Genomic DNA, 15822 nt, shown 5'->3' with positions numbered 1-15822 from the left:
AAACAAGGGATCAAGAGCATCAGGCCAGGAAAATAACTATCACTCTCGATTAGCCCGAAGCTGGTAAACCTTTGACACCCTGGGTACTAAAAAGAGAGGGCATATCCTCGGGAAAGGCATGAACATCTTCAACACAAGCCTCCCATTTGCACCAAGGATGTACCATTTGCTCCTGGAACGTGCATGGTCTGCATTTAAAACTAGAAGACCCAGATTTCATGCATTTTATCACACAATACAACATCCTCCTTTTTCAAGAATCCTGGCAGACAACCTCATCCCCCATAACAGGTTTTAAGGAATTTCTAAATCCAGCTAAGAGAGTCACCAAATACGGAAGAGCCAAAGGAGGTCTCTCTATTTTCATTTCCACAGAAATTCCATGACAGGCTTCCAGTGTAGACCTAGACTGCTCTTGGATGTTGTGCGTCAAAATAGACGTCCCGGAGACCTATACCCTACTCATCCTTAACATCTATATTCACCCTGCATCTAAAACAAAGAAGTTAAAAATTGAACAACTAATTACTTCAATAAAAACATTAAAATTCGCCTATTTGGATGCTAAAATTATTCTGTCGGGCGACTTCAATATGAACTTATTATACGAAAAGAGTAAGGGAATAAAGGGGCCCATACAAGCCCCCAACCGACAGGACACTTCTGGCAAGAAATGTGCATTTCATTTGAAAGATCTCTCAATGTGCATACTTAATGGACAAGGTCCGGCCGACAAGCCTGCAGCATATACTAGGGTTACACAAAAAACACGTTCCATCATAGACTATACCTTTATAGATCACGACCTTCTTCCGCACATTGCGAACTTTCAGATTAAAAATCGGGCAGAAAGCGACCATCAGCTACAATCCTTTACATTATTACTAACCTTTAAAACCTCAGCAAAAGTAAAGGCGCTATTATCTTTAACACAATGCTATAATTTAAAACGCCTTCGCTGGAATAAGAACAACATTAAGGCCATCGTAAACATCTATACCAGCCTTTTCGAAAAATTTAATCCTGAAACACTAACCATAAATGCTTGGGAGTCGTTTATTATTGAAATTAACAATACATTTTCTAAAAACACCTATGTCCGCCAAGCCGGCAATTCAAAAGGGGCGGTTTGGTTCAATAAAAACCTGAGGAAACAAAAACAACAACTAAATAAATACCTCAGACAATTACAATCTCGGGACCCAGAATTCCACCAGGAAATTCTGTCGTCAATTGCAAAAACTAGAAAACAGTTAAAAAATGATATAAAACGTACAAAAAGAGAGCATCAAGAACATATCCGGGCTAAACTCCATCACGCTTGTAAATTGGGGGATTCCAGGCTCTTCTGGGAACAAATAAACCAACTAATCAATGGCCGGAATCAACACCATCATTCGGACATACTGGAGACCACATGGAGAGCCCACATCGAACTCCTTTACAACGAAGCAGTACCTCGATCGGCTCCAAACTGTGAAGCACTAACAGTGAAGGAGGCAGGAGCCCGAGACCAAGTTAACGGTATCAATAACCCCGAACCATCTGGGGATTCAGTGCTGCTCACAGAAACTCAAGTGCTAAAAACTATAAAAAAAACTAAAATCGGAGGGAGCACCAGGCCCAAACGGCCTACCAAACGCCCTGTTTCAACATGACCCTACATTCTGGTCTCAAGTCCTGACCCCTCTTTTTTTCAAAGTTATAGCAGATCGTCTGATCCCTGAATCCTGGAGAGGTAGTATCCTCAATCCAATCTACAAGTCGGGTCCACGTTCGGACCCCTCTAACTATAGACTGATTGCATTAATAGATGTAGAGGCGAAAATGTACGCATCTAACCTCTTAGTAGAACTAGAGGCCTGGGTCAGTCTAAAAAACCAAATACCTCCCACGCAAACAGGATTTCGGGCGGGGATGGGCACCTTAACGCACATCTCTGCCGTCACTCTCTTGGCCAATCAGGCCTTCAAAAAATCAAGGCCCCTGTATTCCTGCTTTGTGGACCTGAAGGCGGCCTTCGATAAAGTTTCGAGAGCCTCCCTATGGGCTAAGATGCAGGCCTGGGGGGTCCCGTCCAGACTCCTGGAGGCCATCATCAATCTGTAATCTGACACCTGGGTGCAAATTAAGAAAGGAGATGGGTCAAGGGTCACCGGCAAGATTCCAACTTCGAACGGGCTAAAACAAGGTTGCGTTTTAGCACCCTGCTTGTTCAATATTTTCACGTCAGATCTCGACAAATACCTCCAGTCAATTCCAGCTGACCCCCCAAAACTGGTCAAAATACCAACGCCATGCCTTCAGTACGCAGACGACATAGTACTGTTAGCACAAACACCAGCTGGCCTGCAGAAACTGATCACGGGACTAGGAGCCTATACCACCTTAAACCAACTTACGATCAACCATCAAAAGACTAAAGTAATGCGTTTTGCAAAACACAACAAAGCATCGTCCAGGCATACCTCCTCCTGGAAATTGGGCGAACAACAGTTGGCCAGCGTTACCTCCTATAAATATCTAGGCTTCTTGCTAGATAGCAAGTTAAACTTCAAACAACACATGGAACAAGGAAGTACAAAAGCAAAACAACTGTTGTTCGCCTTCAAAGTCTTGAAAAAAAAGCTCATAGGCTGCTCTACCAGCCACCTGCTTCAAGTGATAGCTGCAAAAAAATTTCCCTCCATCTCGTATGGTTCAGAAATCTTGAATATCAAAGACGCAACCATCCTAAATACAACACAATCCGTATTTTTCAAAAAATTGTTTACAATTCCGCTACACATCCCACAAGACCAAATCCGTCTAGAATTTGGACTAAAAAATCAGATCATGGCCAGACAAGGTGCTTTAGTGAAGTACTATTGGAAGATGAGGGAGGCAGCAGATAACACTCTAGCCCATCGCTGTTGGGCTGAGATAGAAAGTCAAGCTCGACAAGCTAACTCGACGATGAGAATACTGCAGGAATGCTTGTCGGCGTTACAGCTAGAGGAGGTCTGGTTAACACCTGTAACGTATTCTGGATTTAAAAACGCAGCAAATTCCGCAATCAAGAGGAACTCCCTACTAACCGACAAAAAGACTTTTTCTAAAAAAACATCACGCCTGGGCCGTGATTCAGTCATATCAGAGGTTAAAACCGCAACGGTATTTGACTGAACACACCTCCTACTATAAAAAGCATTACTTGATGTTATTACGACTGGGTTCATTCGCCTCAAAAGATTTAACCCCGCAATGGAAACACGTATGGCCATCGAAGGAATGTCGCCTTTGTTGTCAAGGGGAGGAGTCACTATTACATTTACTATGTATATGCCCTACTTTATTGAAAATACGTAAATCCAATCTTCGGGAGATTTTAAGGAAAGAACAGATCAGAACATGTAGAGCTACAGTCATCAGGTGTCTTGGATGGCGCTCAATCCCACTCTCCTGTAGTGCCATAAAACTCTGGAAAATAGCGGCAAAAGAATTGGACAAAATTTCTTCATGATAAACAATTACACAACACCTTGATTGACTTTTTACTGTGATAATGGTTTTCTTTTCCCAAGGATCTCTTCCAGATTAATGTTTCAAAATAATAAAAAAAACAAATAATAATAACTTTTTAATCTTTTTTAATAATAATATCTTTTACAATACATATGCTTATTCAATGTTCAGAATCTGTATTTTATGATGGTTTGCCATCCTTTTATGATTTTTAAAGAATTAATAAAAGTATTATTGACTGACTGACACTTGTGGAGACAGTGGGGCTGTTCACAGCACCAGAGTGGGCAAGAAGTTCATTGCAGCGTGGAGGTGAAACTCTTCAAGGCACCAGGCCACTTACTGCATTCTGGGCTAATGAAGTCCTTCTCAGCACCACTACAAAAATTGTACTAGAGCTAAGGAACCTGGTCGCCACACTAAGGCAATGCTTGCAATTGGGGCTAGTGAGCCTCTTGACAGCACCAGTATAGTATATCAGTTCCCGACATCATGCCAGTGAAGCTGTTCTCAGCACCATTGCCATTGCAGAAATTGCATTCAGGGCTAGTGAAGCTCTTTGCTGCAGCTGGGTCATGACTGTATTAAAGTCTACTGGAATTTGCACAACGCTGCTTTAGTAATCGTATTTAAGGCTAAAAGGCTATTCACAACACTAAATATTAATTCCATCCAGGTCTGGTGAAGCTCTTTACCATTTGACGCAATCAATGTATCTTGGCCTAATTGAGGTCTCTCATCACAAGGGCAGTAATGGTACATTGAGCTTTTGAAGCCCTGTGCAACATAAGCGTAATGCATCTCTTCACAATGTCAAGTCAGCCAGGTACCTCTCAGCAGTCAGCACCACAGCAGGTATTCTCAGAAGCTCCTCACTGCACCAGGACATTCATTGCGCCCAGATCCAGTAAAGCCGCTCATAGCTTCGTGGTAGTAATTGTACTTAGGTCTGGTGCAGCTCTCCGCAACAGGAAGGCAGCACTTCTGTTCACAGTTGTGGTGTTGTGGGCCAGAGGCCCTCACGCTACTGAATAATGCATACAGACACTGGGTGATAGATGGTTAACTGGCCAGAAGCACGTGCACCCGGGCCATTTTATTAAAAGGGTCACGTCACTCATGACGCCTGTGATGGATGGGTGTCAGGTGCATGTGTGTCCAGCCCTCTAGGGGGTGACTGGTAAACTCAGTGCCTGCTGTGACGGTAGAACGTGTCCATCAGGACACTACAACAGTGTCCTGCTGGTGAAACTCTACTCGGCAGTCAGTATTGTGTCAGTGATTGTGTTCTGGGCAAGTGAAGCTCTTTGCAACATTGTGGCAGTAATAAGTTCTGGAATAGTGAAAGGCTCTGCTCCAGGGTACTAAATTTGCCAATAAATTTTACGGCTGGGGAGAGGATCACAGAACATCAGTGATACTATTCCCACCAAACACCATAAGATGACCAATGCAGGCTCGATTGATGTCCATTTTCACCTGGGCTACGTTACACACTAGTAGGTGAGGAATTAGGTTGTCTGGAACCCTTCCCTAAGGAGTGACCGAAGCCAGTCAGATAAAAAAGATGTTATAGAATGGAATACACATATGAAGTATACTCTTGCGTTTGTTTTCCTAGCGCCTCAATGGTTTTTTATACTTTACATATTAAACATATTTAGGGCTGGAACATTATTGACAGTTTTCCTTTAATGTTTGAAATCATACTTTCTTCTCAGTTTTTTAAAAATATATTTTTTTTTAACAAACATCTCTTCCTTTCACTCGCCCACCTCCCAGTGAAAACTGTAATTGGTGTAATTTCCCACCCTTTCAGTGGTCCTCATTCTTGGATCCCTCAGTTGTAATTTACAGAGATTAAATGTGTAGAAAAGTTCATTTGTTGTGAATACTCAATAACGCATGCCGGTGTAAGTGTTCATCACTTATGCATGCGGACTCCTTTACAAACCACTGAGATTCACAAGCACAAGTGTGAAGCTTTCCATGGATGCCCCCACCCAGCACACTCCGTCTGCCAAGGGAAAATGGAGCCCATCTCATGACCACTTTGGATTTGCTAAATCTGCAGGGAGAAGAGAGCAAAATGTTGTGTCCTCAGTGGTGGATCCTCCGCTAAGGCGAAGGAGCGTCGCTCCACTTCTCTGCAAGCAGTAGTTATTATCATTTTAGTTTTCCGTTTCCTGGTGCAGGTGGGGCTGGACTGCCAGAGCTGGGGCAAGGAGGAGGAGTGGTTGCTCCACACTAAAGTTTGCATAGCTGTTAGGCCAGCCCTCTCGGGCCAGCCAAACAGTCATGCACACTTTTGTTTTTAACAATATATTTTATTAAGTTTGCATGGTACATACCGAGCGATGGCCCGACGGAGTCAATTGAAAAACAATATATGTCAGTATATACGTACAATTGTAACTCCTGTAAAACCTGCAGGTACAACAACATAACATTGCACAGTTAGTCTCAAATCTCCCAAATCTATAATATCCTAATTGGATAAACATCCCGGAGATTTTTAGATGGTAGTCTGGGTTACTCAAAGACCAATATCAGTAGGGGAACACAACCTATCAGGGGTCTGGAGATGGAAGGGGGGGTAACTTTATGCCCCGGTAAATTGCCCAACGCAACCATATTTTCCTGTGCTTTTGGGGCGACCTTGAGCTTGAAACACCGCAATCTCAGCACTCATGCAATCATCAATGGCCTTTTTCCACCTGCCAATCATCGGGGGGCCATGTACACCTCATGTTCTGCTCCCAGGCTGCATTACAGCCTGGGTGCAGAACACGCCCAGGCCCCCTTTCCCTGCTTGAGAGCGGAACCACGGCGCTCAGACCAATCCCAACGCTGCATTGCAGCATTTTGATTGGCAAGAGGAATCAGGAGCCTGGCTGCTTCCTGGTTCCTGCTTCTGAGAGGCAGCAGCGAGCGGACTGAGAGTCGGAAGCCAGCCGGGTGGCCAGCCTGAAGGTAAGTGTTTTTTAAAATTATTTATTTTCATTTACAGCACCCCCACTCCCCCTCCCCAGCCCTGCCACTCCCGGTAAATAGCGCGGCCACTGTGTGTCCTAAATATTGTTTACAAAAATACCACTCTATTGTATATATGTATTGATAGATAGGAAGCAACGGAGCTCTGCACATTGCTTGAGAGATGATCTACAAGATTTTGTACATCAAGTGGGGCTTACACAAGGCCAACATACAAACCTGGTTCCCCGGGTTCCAATGTCAGCAGCTCTAGCCACTTATGCATACCTACTGCCATTGTAGTTAACGACAGTAATTCTGCACTTCAGTGGAGCAATGTTCCTGCAAATAACGTTTAGGACACGATGATTTTGTCAGACAATAAATATTTTTGTTAACACTATTCTCACAAACATTCCTGCAGGGTTGTGTGTTGGTGGTGCAAACACAGGAGCACCCCGTGATTTTACAGTGCTGAAATTTTAGAGTAACACAATACTGCATTACTAGGACCTTCTTCCAAAGCACCTCAGTACTGACCTGTGTTCAGCACCCTTCCAGTACGAGCAGCCGCGGCTGAGTGCCATATCCAGAAACCTTCCTGTGTCCTTCAAACTACTTCTAGATTTCCAATGATATCAGTCGATATGGCCTCGTGCAGGTGTCCCCAGGCATCTCAGTAGTCAGCTGAAAGCAGCATACCTGCTATTGTTATGCCGGGTACACACAGCTCCACTAACGCACCTCATTCCTGGTGTGCAAACCCTCTACTGTTTTATAACTGAGTGTACACAGCTCTGTCAGTGCACCTTACTCCTAATTACTAGGAACCATATAATACTAAGACACATCCACTCAATCGCGATTTGTGAAGCCCTCCGGTTGTAATTCTGAGCTACACCCAGCCCTGCCAAAGCTTCTAGTAGCTGACCTTGAGCACCCCCTTAAATTTTAGTCCTAGAATCCTTTACTAAATGTTCCTACAGCCATGACTGTACAGCACTCTGCCCTGCCAGTGCAGGTAAGTACACTGTTCTACCAATGGACGTAAGTCCTGACCTACAGGCATTGGGTCCAGAATATGAACCACACAGTGCTTAATTTGAAAAACAGTAAGTGCTGGTGCCAAAGGTTGTGCTCAGAAGCCAACAGCCACAGCTATTGAATTAAGAATTGGGAGAGGATGCGGTCTGACGGCTAGCTGCCGACTTTGGTGCTGAAAACCAGGGTTCGAGCCTCGCGGTCGCGTCCACATCCTGTGATTCTGGGCAAATCACGTAATGCCCCGATTACTTACCGGTAATCTTCATTACTCCGAGTATAGTCTTCCTCGCCACATGACTAACAAAGTGAGCTTCAGCTCCACAACAGAACCCTCCAAAGCAAAGCAAAAAAGAGTCAGCATCCCATGCCTCCCATCCCTTCCCAATATGGCCGACCCAGTCACCCATGACCCCTATAAGAGGCGGGCCGGCCCAACCCAACAGCCTGAAACTACCAAGCAAAACATGAAGCCGATAGCCAGACAGGGAGGGAGGGATGGGAAGTCATGTGGCGAGGAAGACTATACTCGGAGTAATGAAGATTACCGGTAAGTAATCGGGGCATTACCTCCTCGTTAGTCTTCCTCGCCACATGACTAACAAAGTGAGCACATACCAAAGCCAAACGGCGTCATGGAAACTCACAAGACACCAACAAACCAGAGGGCAAAACCCAACAGGCCAGAACGAGTGGAAGGACCACCCAGGGGAGAGGCAACCACGAGCAGGAAAAACCAGCCCGGGACCAAACGACACCGGGAAAAACAAAAACCCGGACCCCAGAGACACGAGGCGCCGGCAGGAACCAGCCGCAGCAAAGGTCAAAGGGGGACAGAGAAAAGCTCCGGACCAGACGCCACAGAAAACAGAGCCCAGACAGTACGCTGGACCCACACACCAGGAACGGCCAACGGAGATTCCGAAAAGGGGCATCAACCCCCCTCAGGAGAAAGGAAAACCGAAGGAACAGAGGGCAACCTCGCCACAGCGACCCAACAGACAAGGCACAACAGAAAGGGAGACGCAGTGTGACAAACACAACCACCCCGCAAGGGAGAACACCACCCGCGAGAGAGCCGAAACCACCAGAGGAACGGGGCAGCGGAACCAGTCGGAAGCAAACCGGCAAGAACCGCATTAAAAGAAGAGCGCGACCGTAGGCCAACAAATGACACTGCGACAGCGAATGCGAGACTCAAACCCTCGACCTGTGAGATCCATCATGACCACAGTCACAAGACTCACCAGCGAGCTAAAGCTCCTGGCAACAAGGAAAAGGGGCGCTGAAGAGAAACAGAAAGGGAAAAGAAAACCCAGACACACAAATGACCCCCCGGAAGGGACCGCGACCCCAAGGAGAGAACCCAGGCCGGAACAAAAAGACCCAGGAAGGTGACGGAAACGACACCGAAGAGACCCGGCCACCAAGGGAACTCAACCAGGCCACCGTAGAAAGCGGAGAACCCGAAAGACCCCACGGACCGAACCGGCCCCCAAAGGAACCAAGCGAGCCGTCGAAGCGAGCACCCACCAACGGCGGCACCCCCGGACACCCATGCAGGAGACGCATTAGGCCAGAGAGCCACCAGAGCCCGATCCCCCCAGCCGAACCAGGACAGGAGCGGGAAGGGCCCGGGCCAGGGAAGGACCAGAGTCAACTGGCAGAAGAAAAACAGCCAGGCAACAAGACTGCATGGAACGCCACACGAAAGTGCGAGTAACCCCTGCGTCGGCCAAACGCCACAGAATCGCACCAGGCGGAGAAAACGTGTAGCCGTAGTGAGCAACACAAAAACGAGGAAGGAGCAGCTAAGCCGCAGACCCGAATAAGACAGGGCGAGTCCAAGAAGGACCCCATAGTCCACAGCACCCGGAAGTCCCAGGTGGCACCCCACCCGGGCACCAACCAGACCCGACCCTGCACATCCGCAGAAAGCAGACTCGGCCAGGTGCAGACAGGGAGGCAATGCCGAAAGCCCCACAGCCCCATGAAAACCCCGGAGTATGGACAGCAACAGACAGGGACAGACCCTGCAAAACAACCGCGGGAACATTAAAACACATCTCCCAACCTCACTGAAAGAAAGGCCATTGCCCACTTTTGAGACTGAGCACCCACTGACAGCGACAGACCACGGATTGAACATCCAAACGTCAGGGTAAGAGTCTAAGACCCGAACCATAAGGCCAGAGTGACACCAACAGAGCGGACACTGTCGGCAAGCCGAAAGGCAACTAAAGCCCGCGAAGGGGCAAGTAGCCACAACAGAGGGGGCTGAGCGACCCACACGCACACCGGCACAGAGAAGCCCACAGCCGCCCCCACAGAGAGGGGGAGCCAAACGTCAAAACCCAAACCCCAGAGCCCGCTAGAGCAGGGCATCAAGCACACGGCGGCGGGGGAGGGGGGAGTGCAGGGCAGGGCCGCGAGGGCCAGAAGGAGGGGGAACGAGAAAGTGAGCCCGACAAGGTGGGGCCACCACCCGGGACACCCACAACCAAATGGGGCAGAGTAGAAGGCAACAAACTGCCTGTGCGCAGGAAGGATGACAGCGGAGCAACACAGAACCGGAGGAGGAAGAGCAAGCACCCAGCCAGCACCCCCAACCACCAGCACAGAACATGCTTACCAGCAAAGAGAAGCAAGCCATGGAAACCGAGAAGCCCCAGAAGAAGGACAAAACAACAACTACAACACCCACAGAGGGACGAAACCATGTAAGTCCAGGGATAGCCGCAGCGTGAAAAAGGCAAGCAGCGAGGCCAGCACCCAACAAACTTCACCATGAAGCGAAGAGCAAGAAAGGCAGTAAAACGACGACACCAAGCAGCAAATGCGCGAACACAAAGACGACAATGAAAGTAATGCAACCAAAGACCCGCTGACAGCGACTGCGGAACTCAAACCCTTCACCGGAGAGTCGAAACAACCCAAGGCACCGGACGGAACAACGAGAAACCGCACCAGGCCGGACCCAGAAGAGTGTGAAGTATGCCAAAAAATGACAAAGTGCATGTGGGACCTGAACCCAGACCCGGGAGATCCCCGAAAACCAGAGGCACAAGACTATGGTAGCAAACCCCCCCCCCCGATTGGGCAGAGAAGAGGCAGCGAAACAAATGGAGAGCCAGCCGCTGACAGCGACTGAGGGACAAAACAAACCCCGCCCCCGGGGCAACGAGCCGGTCCGGAGCGGGAAACAGCAGTCGAAGGCCATAGGAACAGGAGAACATGTGGCAACCCCTGGGACCGGGAACCACCAAGGCAACGGCAGCAGCGGGCCAGGAAGGCAAGCCCACCCCCGCCCATCCCGCCCCCCCAGCCAGAGCCAGGCAGAAACGCCCCAAGGAGCAGGGGTGGCGGGAACCACAGGGATCAGTCGCGAGCACCGTGGCAAAACCAACAGTGCGGGCCAGCGCTGCAAGCGCCTAGGCGAAGCGGAGACACGAAGCGCACACTGTACATGGTGAGGTGTAGCATGACAGGAAAAACAAAAACACCGCCATAATTGCAGACAGCGAGCACAGCAAGCTGGCGCATCAGGACACCCTCGGTGCAGAACATACGGTACTGGAGTGCAACAAACGATCTCACAGGAGTCGGCCAAAAAAATGGGTCACGAACCCCAAAATGATACATGTCCCGGTTGCGCAGCAGCCAAGGGAGCCGGCTTAGCGGCAGGTGACAGGACGCCACTCCCGGGACTGGGGCGGAGAGTAGCGCGCCCGCAGCCCCCACACCCGACTGCGACCCAACGGAACGGGAGCACCACGGCAGGGGCACAAGCGCCCGCCACAATAAGGCAGGTCAGTGAACACACACTCGTGTCCTAGAGCCTCTGACATCAAATGCTTCAGAGGTATCTACCAAGGGCACCGCTAGAGCAGGGCAACATACAAGCAGGAGCCGTTTCAGAAAAAGAAAATCACAGAACGAACTGGTTATATACCAAGGAGGCCACCAGGGAGCTAATACATAGCGTACAGCTACTGTGGAGTTGTAATAACAGTATGTAGATAGAGTGCTGCATACAAAGAGTTCATTTACACCGGCATATTATCAACGCGTGCAGTAAATAAGCCATTTAGTGAAATGCGACGAGAAAACTGCACCTGCAAAATGTTTCATAAAAGCCTGCAGTAGCAGGGCTGTCCAAAACTCGCCCAGCAGGGCTGCCCGAGCACGGGGACTCAGCATGAGTACGAGAGACCAACAGTAAAAGCACCCATCACACAAAGCCACCCGGGGCCCAAAAGAATGCGCGCCAACTGAAGCAACGAATGCACAAGTCCCCTGTGTGGAGTCCCCATTAACGTGAAACTCAGTACACAGGTCCGCCGCCGTCCTGGGGGATAAATGAAAATTCCCGCCAGAGCCTGGCTGTGAGACAGCAGAGAAGAAAAACCTCCGGCGAACAAGGAAGGCGGGAGACACAAACAACGAAGCCCCGCCCCCGGGACCCCGAGCCGGCCCACAGCCGCGAGGAACAACAGCGCGCACACAGCAACGCCGGCGACCCCGAAGTGAAGCAAGACGGAGGCACCACTCACCTGATGCGCTCTGGAGAGAGTGCAGAACAAAAAAAAACAGGCTGTTGGGTTGGGCCGGCCCGCCTCTTATAGGGGTCATGGGTGACTGGGTCGGCCATATTGGGAAGGGATGGGAGGCATGGGATGCTGACTCTTTTTTGCTTTGCTTTGGAGGGTTCTGTTGTGGAGCTGAAGCTCACTTTGTTAGTCATGTGGCGAGGAAGACTAACGAGGAGGTAATGCCCCGTGCCTGAATGTGTCCTTGTGTAACGTAACTGGGACTCATGTAAAGCGCTCCAATTCCTTAGGGTCGACTTCGCGCTATATAAATCAGCATTTAAAAAAAAAAAAGCACTGGGTCCAAGCCTGTGTGTGCTCCTTTCTTTGTACAATAAGACTGTGCACTTGTACAACGACCTGCAGTGATTCTTTGTGGAGAGTGTCACGTTGTGCTACTGTGTGATACATGCACGTATTCATCTTGAACCCACATAAGATTCCACAGTGACACTGTATTAGAGAGAAGTTCGCAGTACCATCATGCACAGAGATGCACACAAATTGAGACTGTTCCAGAGGGAAGCTCCCTCTCATGGATGTCATTTAGGGGTCGCCAGGGGTTGCAGGTGCGACTCCTGGCTTGCCTCTTGACACCTCTTGCACTGCCTTTGTGACTCCTGGCATCAGAGGAGGCAAAATCAGTGCCAAAAACACAAGGGCAGCTCCACGTTCCTTGTTCTTTGTCAATTCTTCATTACACTAACAGTGAATAATATTTTATTATTCACACATAGTGAATAATATTTTATTATTCACACATAGTGTAATGAAGAACAAATTACAATTTGCTGGAATATGGCCCTCCCTAGCAGCAGAGGTAAGTAAAACATTATTTTTAATATATGCTGTGTGTGCTTATGGGTGAGAGTGTGTTCACGTGAGAACGAGAGTGTGTGTATGAGTAAATGTGTGTGTATGTGAAAGCATGCCTGCATAAGTGAAAGTAAAGGTTACATGACATGTAATGTCACCTCTGCGACCCCTGGCACTTAGGTGAATTGACGTTCATGCTCAAACTCATGCTGTTCCCACTGGGTACAATAAGCCCCCAGTAACTACTCTTAATCCACATCCCAAAAAAATGTTTCTATACCAAACAGATCAAAAGCTGCTAAAACCATGGATGTACACGTTGCTGCGCAGCAGAAGACCCTTCGCGAAGGTTGACTGGTCACCTTTCGGTTGCTTAATACAGTATTTGGGTGTTAAACTGGTACTAATGAAGTGAAACCTTCTCTCAAACAATGTCTTTATGTGCAAAAATGACAAAATAAATTAAGTAATCTTATCACAAAATGTGCCGTATTACACTGCATAATTTGCCTTTTCTGGTAGCATAATTCAGCCAACCCTCTCGCTTAAATTGGTCCTCCCAGAGGCCCTGAATATAATCCTTTTAGTACATACCATTTGCAAAAAAAATTAAAAAAATACAAACGGAGCGACTCATTTAAACTCTAACCAAACACTGACAAGCTCAAACAAAACCGCCCTTAAATGTCACCAGTTAGTGGACTATCTGAAAGTACAACTTACACAGAACGTGACAGAAACAGTCCATCTGAGCTCATCTCCGGCAGCACATTCCTGAAACACATACAGGCTTTGTACCGACATTTATCATTCAAAGAGCCTTCTATGTCCCATTTTCACATTGTGAAAATAGAGAGACCGGCAATGAAGCATAACAAAGACCAGGGACAGGGTGAGTTAAATATCAAAAGTGAGTGGCGTAGCGAAGGTGCCACTGGCCCTAGTGCAAGCAAAGAATTTGTCCCCATGGCATAAATGGGCTAGTAATATACAGCCACCGCTTGAATGCTCGTGGGTAGGCCCATGGACCACTGAGCCAGTGCACCTGTGCACTACTGACGGCTTCAATGCTGGGAAGAATCTATACTGAGTTGAGAGAAGGCGCAATATTACACCCAAGGACAATAACAGAGGGGCATGTTTACAAGCCTCAAACGCCACCGGAGCATCACTTTTTCTGATGCTCTGGAGCGTTGCTCTCTCTCCCATATTTACAAGGTTGGGTTCAGCCACTTAACATGGCTTAACACCACCTTATAAATATGTTCCTTGCCGTAGCAGACGGCAAAGGAGCGGGCAAAGGGTGTTGCTGTGGGCATTCCACCGCAACACCCATTGATTTTTGATGCTGCCTCCGATTTACAAGGATGGGGCAGTGCCAAAAACCTAAGGCCAGGTAAAACCTGGTCTTAGGATGGCGATACGAGGAGAAATTAATAATTTCTCTTCATATTTTGCTCTTTCTTCATTCTGCAGCACACTAAGAAACAGAAAATCGCCTTTAAAGATTGTTAATGTGCTGGAAGATGTCCCTTCCTGCAAATAAACTATCGCCCCTGCAGCGCAGGCACTTGTGCAACATGGCGCAAGGGTGCCTGCACTGGCGTTAGGCAGCTTTTTAACGCCAGCACTAGGGGAAACGCAGCGGTACGCCATATTTTTGTAAATAGGGCGCATCCCTGCGTTCAAACAATGTCTGAGCGCAGCGTTACCAATTTTGGCGTAACACCCCGCTCTGACATTTTATTGTAAATATCCTCCCAAAGTGCTGTAAGAAACATGCTAGAATACTGAGTGGAAGAAGATAAAGCAATGTGGCGTTGTGTTAATTAAGTATTGTAATGTTGACCCCAAAAAGCGTAGCCAAAAGTAGGTGCACTCTGACACTGTCATGTTGTAGAGGCCATGCGGTGGTGTCAGGCCTATTAGTTGTCCACATTTCATGGCATTTGGTGAATGAAAAAAACTACCAGATGCAATGTCCATGGAAGTGTCCACACCACACTTTTTGCCACCAAAATCAGATAAAGTGCAAAATTACACAGAGGAGGAAGAGTCATTTGCAGTAACACGCCAACTATACATTGGCTCTGATTGTCTCGTCACGTCTGAATATAGGTTGTGTGTAGAATACTTACAGCATTCCTCGCTAGGTTTCCTCTGGCGTTCAAGGGTACGAGCTCGTGCAGCAGGAAGGCCCCCGCCACGGCGCCCAGCAGCTGCGCCGTCACGTAGAACGCAGCACGCAGGAAGGAGATGTGCGACCCGACCAGGAAGGCCAACGTCACTGCCGGGTTAAGGTGCGCGCCACTGACGTGCCTTACCGACTGGACCATGGTGCTAACGCTCAGGCCAAATGCAAGGGCGGTCTGTAAGACACTGGGAGCAGCGGCTGGCCAGCTCAGTGCCGCCCCTAGGGCGAATAAAACGAAGAAGAGCGTTGCAATAAACTCGGCAGCCACTGCCCGGGAAAAGGCCAGTGATCTCAGCTCCCACATGGCTGGTGCTGGCATGGTCCAGAGGAGTGCAGGCCTTTGTTTGATCTTTTTCTGCCTGCAGTACTACCTTCTTCTATCCTTGCAATGTGTTGTGTTAATATGTGTATATATATATAGGCGTGCTAGGGAAATTAAGGGTTGCCCAGGGTCAACAGGCGGGCTTTCATGTTCAGAAACCTGAGGCCTGGACAGTTTTAGATCTGAAGATATGAACTGCATTCTCGTGATAATGCATGTTTCGCTCCTCTGCCAGTCACTGAACCCCCTCACCGTTCCTCGTTCCCATGAAGCACTACCGCCCTTACCTCCTCTACCCTTTGGTATCTGCAACTCACAGGAGCAGAAACATTTAAAATCAGCATATATCACCCGTAACCGAAAAATGTGCTAATTTGCATTTT

At 48.2% G+C, this 15822-nt stretch overlaps 1 protein-coding gene across 1 annotated transcript in view; it reads right to left on the bottom strand.

Moving 5' to 3' along the window:
- The window catches only part of LOC146833210 (aquaporin-2-like), a 73244-nt gene extending 57823 nt beyond the window's left edge, over nt 1–15421 (bottom strand). The window contains exon 1 of the mRNA XM_085600865.1: nt 15062–15421. Coding sequence (XP_085456991.1) covers nt 15062–15421 — 360 coding nt within the window. The remainder of the gene's footprint in view (nt 1–15061) is intronic.
- Between the last annotated feature and the right edge of the window lie 401 nt (nt 15422–15822).

This window comes from Triturus cristatus, chromosome 4_2, assembly GCF_964204655.1.
Source record: "Triturus cristatus chromosome 4_2, aTriCri1.1, whole genome shotgun sequence".
In the NCBI taxonomy this organism is placed as follows: domain Eukaryota; kingdom Metazoa; phylum Chordata; class Amphibia; order Caudata; family Salamandridae; genus Triturus; species Triturus cristatus.
Note: the sequence above shows the minus strand (reverse complement) of the source record. Positions and strands in the feature narration are given on the sequence as shown.